Here is a 7,533-nt window from a genome sequence, read left to right as displayed (position 1 = left end):
CTATCCACATCCGCGTTCCAAATATGTTGGGACACATGTTGATTTTGCATCCACAACACTTCATATTTAAATATTTTAAATATAAACACAATATCACATATTTTAAAACATGTAAGTGTCATTTAATGTCATTAGCAACAATAAAGAACATGAAATAAAAATATTATGAGAGAGAGAGAAAACTAGAAGAGAGAGAGAGAGCAAGTTGGGAGGGAAGGGAGCAACAAAATGCTTATTGGAAAGAAGGAAGCTGCTGGAAGAGGGGGGTGTTTGTTGCAAGTGAGGGAGCATGCATGTGTTTTTTCAATTTATAAGCGAAGAAGGATTGTGGGAGGGGGGTATTGCGCCAACCCCCTTGGTGCAACATGTTCACGTGCCTACGTACCTGTACCTACCTACCTACGCCTATACCGACAAAAAGTGATTGCGCCACTGTAACGGTAGCAATCGATTGTGCATATTTGTTGGCACAACAGCTCAATGCCACATGTCAGCTCCCCATTGTATTGCGCCCCTGCCTTCACGTGCCTACGTACCTATGCCTACCTGCGCCTATACTGACAAAAGTGGTTGCGCCACTGCAATTGTAGCAACCCATTGCGCATATCTATTGGCACAACACAACTCAATGCCACATGTTAGCTCCCGGTTGTATTGCGCTCCTGCCTTTGGCGTAATATAAATAAAAACAAACCGGCTGGTAAAATATTTGAAAATAGACCCTATTGATAAATAGTTTACAAAAGGAGCCTAACCTGATACTTTTACCGGGATTTGAGACTATCGAGGGGTATTGATTCTCTGGCTTAAGCGGGAATGTTACCGTGACGTTCCTATTATTTGGACAATTAGATTAACACTTTATATAAGATTTTGACATGTGTATTGGAAGTTTCATTTTAATTTTAAAATAAAAAATTAAATTCATTTTTAGAGTAAGATGCATTGATTACTTAAAAATAAAAAATATAAATTTAATTTCAAATACATAAAAATAATGTAATAAATTAATAAAAAATTAGTCTTTAAACATTAGAGCTTAATATCAAATTAATTTTTAAAAATATAATTCATTATTAAATTAATTTTTAAATATTATAATTTAATAAAAAATAATCTTACAAATTTAATAATAAAATTTATTTACAATACTTTTTTTTTTATCTTTTTAAGATTAATTTGTTAGTATATGTATATGAATTTACTTTTAACTTTTGTTTCCTCCTTTAACCCAGCACACTAAAATGAACTTCTTTGTTAAAAAAATCCAAACACTGACGACCTCAAAACGATCCGGCGTCGCGCGCCGCCTCCGCAAGAACCTCGTCCCCGACATGGCGGAGCTGCTGCTAGATCCGAAAGTCGGATCCGAACACGGCATCAACCTGCTGGTGCATCCAAAAAGCCTCTGCCGCTGCAAACCCTGACACTATGTCGCTGCTGCCGGATTTGAAGGCCTGACCCGACATGGCGGTGGCCTGCTGCTGGTGGATGCGAAAACCCAACCCCACAATTTATTCCCACTGTTAATTCCCAAAGTTAGAAAGTTAAATGGTTAAACTAAAATTTTCCAATACACGTGTCAAAATCCAACACAAAACATTCATCAAATGGTCCAACTCGCTGGAACGGCACTCTAAGTGCTGATGAAATTTCCAATTTGAATGAGTTGTCAATGTTTTAGTGGATATATGTAAAGCTAACGCGTTAGGTGGGTGTGTATACAAGATTTGTTCGTTGATCAACTAGTCAAACTATTGGCTCTCTGTTCAAGGTGCAAACTAAAGAACCTGCCCTATCTTTTAAATTCCTTGTGGGACAGGTAAACCATTAACGTAGGCAAGTCTTGTTCATTCATTGACAATTCAATGGCCTGAGGTGAACCTTATCTTCTTGTGTATTCACCAAATGAGTGAATGAACGGGTCGTCGACATGTTGTTACTCTTACTCAACTACCTTTTCTTTCTGTTCAATTTTTCTATAACAAAAACCGAAGCCATTGATAACCTTCAGTATCTGAATCACAGCTGTTCAAGCAACAAAACCTTCACTCCAAACAGCACCTACCAATCCAACCTCCAAACCCTCCTCACCTCCCTATCTTCCCATGCCACCACTGCACAATTCTTCAACACCACAACGGGTGGCGGAGACGCCGCCGGCGAAAACATTTACGGCTCCTTCATGTGCCGTGGCGATGTCAGCAACCACACGTGCCAAGAATGTATTAAAACTGCAACCCAACAAATAACCGTACGGTGTCTCAACTCCAAAGAGGCCTTAATTTGGTACCACGAATGTATGGTTCGTTATTCCAACCGTTGTTTTTTCTCCGCCGTGGAAGAATGGCCTAGGTTCAACTTCGTGGATTTCAACGTGAATACGAATTCAACAGAAGGAATCTATGGGTATTGGTTGCTATCCAAAACGTTGAGTGATGCAGTGGGTGAGGCTGTGAAAGCTGGCACCAAGAAGTTTGCAACGAAAAACGCTACCGTTTTTGGGTCTCAAAGAGTGCATACTCTTGTTCAGTGCACGCCAGATCTATCAAGCGAAGATTGCAGTAAGTGTTTGGGTGATATTATGAGAGATATTCCTTTGTGTTGTCTCGGAAGGAGAGGTGGAATGGTTCTATTTCCAAGCTGCACTTTGATGTTTGGGATAGGACAGTTCTACAGAGACTTTCCTCATGGTACACCAGAATCAAAATCAGGTAAGAGTTTAATCTCTATCTAAAATAATAATTTTATAATATCAATTCAATCATAATTAAATTATTTTAAAAATGAATAAATTTATCATTTATAATTGAATTATATAAATATGTGTATAATTTTTTTTCTCATAAGCTAATACTTCACATGTTTAGTTGTCTCAGCATAATTAGGACTGAAGATAAGAAAAACACTCAATCTCGGCCATTAACTAATTTAAGTGCTAGTTAGGTGAATATTTAAAATATTTTTTAAATGTTTTATGGTTAAATTAGTAGTTTAAAGATTTAAATTAAGTATTATTATATTTTTACAAATAATTAAAATAGATTACAATAAATATTGCAAATAAATCCTTGAGTGATTGATTTAGTAACAAATTATATAAAGAAAAAAAACAGATTGATAAAAAAAATAAGGTACTAATTTGCTGCTTAAAAGTTTTAAGAACTAAGGTAATTTATGGAGGACTGGATTTTCATTAACTGAGAAAAAGAGATGAAATAAATATTTTCACTTGTTTGGTAAAAAGAGTGAGAGATTTACGTAAAATTCTTCTTGCTCCTCAATGGATAGAAATATGAGAGACAAAATAATTTTGAATGAAATTATATATCCATTCATTTATTTGCTATCAATTCCTGAAACCATAGAAAATGAGAGTAGTACGTACTACATTTAGTATTTTCTTTTATTTTTTAGTTTAAATATTAAATTGATGAGAAATATAAATGTCAACTTTTCTCATTTATTTTTTCCAATCATCTGTTAACACTATTCTTATGATCCAGTGTGGGATCTTGTTCACTAGGTGATTATCTAACACGCGCGCGTCAATATTTTTGGTTAGGCATCGCCATCAATCGAGAATACTGTTAATTTTGATCATTTTTTTTATTTTACTTCTTTTTGCATAACAATTTTGATCGTCTTTAAAAAATTAAGATAATTAGATCTAGACTGTATAAATATAAATAAAAGATTGAGTTTTAATGTTAAAAAATTAGATGATTCTCTGAAAAATTTACTTTTTAAGTAGTTATATAAAAATTTTGACAGTTGATGTTTAATTATCCAGTTTATAATTTGACTTTGGAAGATCAACATTTTCCTCTTGAGTTTGCCCTAGTAATATAACATGTTGCGTGTGAGACTAAGGTAGATATATACATTTAATTCATTTCTCTTATTCTAACTAACGTATTAAAGTAAGTGCACATTTTCATATACAGAATTAAAAAACCCATCAATTAACGATTTAGTATGAATTTACCTTCGTTAATTAATTAGTATAATTTTTTCTAATGAAAATTAAATTTAGTATAGACATTGCAAGATTATATTAACAAATAATTTCGTTAGTATAAAATATGAGAGAATACCATAGGCTAAATATGTTTTTTCCAAAAGTATAACAGATTTGAATTTAATTTACCCTTTGAACAAAAATTGTTTTGCATTTTTTTATAAATAAATGTTAATGGTTAATTCTTGTTAGAATGTAACTCAAAGATATTCAAACTCACGACTTATCTCCCTTCCCTTCTTCCTTCAATTATTTAGTTAATTTTATAGTTCTCATTTTTTTTTTTGCATTTGATCCCGAGAATTTAAGAAATTTCATTTTAGTTTTTTCTTAACTTTGTTTGTTTTTACAGTTAAATGTGACCATAGTCATCCCAGTCGGTGATTTAAAAATAATTTGACATGTCATTAACTAATTAAATAAATAAAAAATTAGCTGATTAAAAATTAAAAAACAAGTAAAAAGTAATAAAAATAGAAGGTTAGAGAAGCCAATATTCCTCTGATAGATCTATTCTGTTTGGAGCTTATACAATTGATTTAACTCATCATCCCTATCTAATTCCCCTATCTAATTCGCTCACCAAATTATCTCCAACATCTTAATAGCGTTAAGTAAAGAACTAAAATATAAGGGTGTGTTTGGTTTATATTTTTTATTTTCTTGTTTCTATTTCTTATTTTTATTTTCTTAAAAATGTTTTTATTTTTAAAAGATTAGAATTCTGAAAATATGTTTGGTTTGACTTTTTGTTTTCTGTTTTTGAAAAATAAAAATAATAAAAATGCTTTTTCGACAGGAAATATATTCTTAGATTTGCTTAAAATTACATTCTTTATCACTACTTTTCATTTTACCAAAAATGAGGTTCCTGGTTTCAATTGAAAACACTCAAAATGAGATTTTATTGTTTTCAGTTTTTGGTTCGTTTGGAAAAATATTTTCACTAAAAATGAAAACAGAAATCCAACCAAATAAATTTTTATCACCATTTTCTATTTTCAGTAAAAATGAAAACAGAAAATAATTAAACCAAACACTCCCTAATATTTCTAGAATTCTGGAATGAAAAGGAAAGAAAAAAATTCAAAGAACTAAAATCAAATTCAATGTATTTTAGAGGACAAAAAAATATTTTTAATCCAATACCATATATCAATGTACCAAATGTTAATAGTATACATCGTATCATACGTACCATATTGATACATATCTTTAAAAGCTATAGTGCTATACAAATGATAATTTATTTTTTTAGACAATAACTTAAAAGCAGTGTTCCATACTTTTGTAAGTTAGTAAATAACATTTTTTTAATAATTGTCAATATTTAACAATTGTCAACGGTTTCTGAAAAGTATGTTAATTCTTATGTAGAAAATGAAAAGGGTTCACTACGAACAATTGTTATAATTGTCCTCCTTGTTGTTGTTGTTCCGGTGATGCTAAGCTTCTTTAGCTATCATTTGATACGAAGAAAAGCAAGAAAGAGAAATTACAAGATTCTTCTAAGAGAAAATTGTACGTATTCTTATTGTAATAAAAAATTCTTTAATCCATGTAAGTTTAAATTTGCAAACTTATTTTAACAATTCAAACATTTGTTTAGTTGGTCAGGAAAGTGTCACTATAGAGGGTTTGCAATTTGATTTGGATATAATTGCAGCTGCAACAAATAACTTTTCACATGAAAATAAGATTGGTAAAGGTGGATTTGGAGAAGTTTACAAGGTTAGAACATGTGATAATTTATTTATTTTATGGTTATGCTTTTCCATTTTAATAATCATTTATATTCTTAGGGAATTCTTCCTAATGGACGACGTATAGCTGTGAAAAGATTATCGACAAATTCATCACAAGGTTCGGTTGAATTCAAAAATGAGATTTTATCAATAGCAAAACTACAGCATAGAAATCTTGTGGAGTTAATAGGTTTTTGTCTAGAAGTGCAAGAGAAGATTCTTATTTATGAGTACATGTCCAACGGGAGCCTTGATAACTTTTTATTTGGTTTGATTCTTGACTTTAAACTCTTGAATAATATCAAATTGATGATTAATGTATTTTGCATTCTTTTCAATACATTATATCTTTACAAATATATGTTTCGTTCTATCTTAATTCATTTAACCTAATATTGCAGATCCTCAACAAAAGAAGTTGAGCTGGTCACAGCGTTATAAAATTATAGAAGGAACTGCACGAGGAATTCTTTATTTACATGAACATTCTCGCCTTAAAGTTATACATCGTGATCTTAAACCAAGTAATATTCTATTAGATGAAAATATGAATCCTAAGATATCAGATTTTGGTATGGCTAGAATTATTGAACTAAATCAGGATCTTGGGAAAACTCAAAGAATCGTTGGAACATTGTAAGTTTTAAAAAAAAATCTTTCTTATTAGTTCTTCACATTATATGTTTTAACTAATTAATATTTTTTTTCTTACAGTGGTTATATGTCTCCAGAATATGCAATATTTGGACAATTTTCTGAAAAATCTGATGTTTTTAGTTTCGGAGTTATGATTATAGAGATTATCACGGGGAGAAAGAATATAAATTCTCACCAATTGCCCGATATTGTAGATAGCCTCATGAGTTATGTAAGTATAATATTTCTTAAAAAAATTCGCTCTTACACAAAATGTAAACCAAATTAAATTGATTTAAATGCTGTGAAACATAAAATTAAAATATTTAATTTTGATCCTTATGTTGTTACAGGTTTGGCGACAATGGAAGGATCAAGCACCACTGAGCATATTGGACCCAAATTTGGAAGAAAATTATTCTCAATTTGAAGTCATTAAGTGCATTCATATTGGTTTACTATGCGTTCAAGAAAATAAAAATATTAGGCCTACTATGACAAAAGTTATTTTTTATCTCGATGGTCACACACTTGATGAGTTGCCATCTCCACAAGAACCACCATTTTTCTTTCGAGATATAAAGGATAAAAAAATACCTATGCAACATTTTTCTGTAAATAAGATGTCTACAAGTATATTTTATCCTCGATAATAAGTTAATTCTATTTTATAGCATTATTTACTTGTGTTTCTAATGATTGAACTCTCATTTATAGTTATGCTTATGGTTATCAAACTCTTGAGTTAATTTGCTAACTCTTAAAGTTTACAAGTCCATTTATTTTTTATGAGTTGACTATTGTGTAAACTATTTTTTTAGTAGACTTTGAGTAGATTCTATAAATTCTAAGTAAATTCGGTAGACTCTCAAGTTTACTACCGAGTCAACAAGTTAAAAAAGTTAGACCAAAATATAAGTTATTTTAGGTTGTTCTTTATCTGTTTAGTGTTCAACATACCTTTATTTAGTGTACTATTCTTGAATATAAAAAATCTCAACTTTGATAACATCAAACATTTGTTCTCTAAGTACATCAAACCCTCGATGTGAATGATCTACCACTATTATAACAACCACAAGTTATTATCTAGTAGTGATGCATTACTAAGTATTGTGTAATTTATGATTT

At 30.8% G+C, this 7,533-nt stretch overlaps 1 protein-coding gene across 3 annotated transcripts; it reads left to right on the top strand.

Annotated features, from left to right (window-relative positions):
* Positions 1 to 1,789: 1,789 nt before the first annotated feature.
* Positions 1,790 to 7,098, top strand: LOC114369740 (cysteine-rich receptor-like protein kinase 25). 3 transcript variants are annotated; one of them, XM_028326987.1, is made up of 7 exons: positions 1,791 to 2,714; positions 5,399 to 5,542; positions 5,631 to 5,752; positions 5,824 to 5,884; positions 6,168 to 6,402; positions 6,481 to 6,634; positions 6,756 to 7,098. In XM_028326987.1, the coding sequence occupies exons 1-7, from the start codon at positions 1,934 to 1,936 to the stop codon at positions 7,053 to 7,055; spliced, it is 1,797 nt and encodes a 598-aa protein (XP_028182788.1). In that variant the 5' UTR covers positions 1,791 to 1,933; the 3' UTR covers positions 7,056 to 7,098. The 3 variants fall into 3 exon arrangements, with proteins under 3 accessions (XP_028182787.1, XP_028182788.1, XP_028182786.1); XM_028326985.1 differs by having other exon boundaries at positions 1,793 to 2,714; positions 5,824 to 6,034; XM_028326986.1 differs by lacking the exon at positions 5,399 to 5,542 and having other exon boundaries at positions 1,790 to 2,714; positions 5,824 to 6,034.
* Positions 7,099 to 7,533: the final 435 nt, after the last annotated feature.

The sequence above is a fragment of the Glycine soja genome, chromosome 10 (assembly GCF_004193775.1).
Source record: "Glycine soja cultivar W05 chromosome 10, ASM419377v2, whole genome shotgun sequence".
Classification (NCBI taxonomy): domain Eukaryota; kingdom Viridiplantae; phylum Streptophyta; class Magnoliopsida; order Fabales; family Fabaceae; genus Glycine; species Glycine soja.
Note: the sequence above shows the minus strand (reverse complement) of the source record. Positions and strands in the feature narration are given on the sequence as shown.

What these genes read in the sequence shown, in the direction of transcription:
- LOC114369740 (XM_028326985.1), top strand. Translation starts at nt 1,934, where the DNA reads ATGTTGTTACTCTTACTCAACTACCTTTTCTTTCTGTTCAATTTTTCT. An exon ending in TACACCAGAATCAAAATCAG is followed by an intron (nt 2,715 to 5,398) that starts GTAAGAGTTTAA and finishes ATTCTTATGTAG; the next exon opens with AAAATGAAAAGGGTTCACTA. An exon ending in CAAAGAATCGTTGGAACATT is followed by an intron (nt 6,403 to 6,480) that starts GTAAGTTTTAAA and finishes TTTTTCTTACAG; the next exon opens with TGGTTATATGTCTCCAGAAT.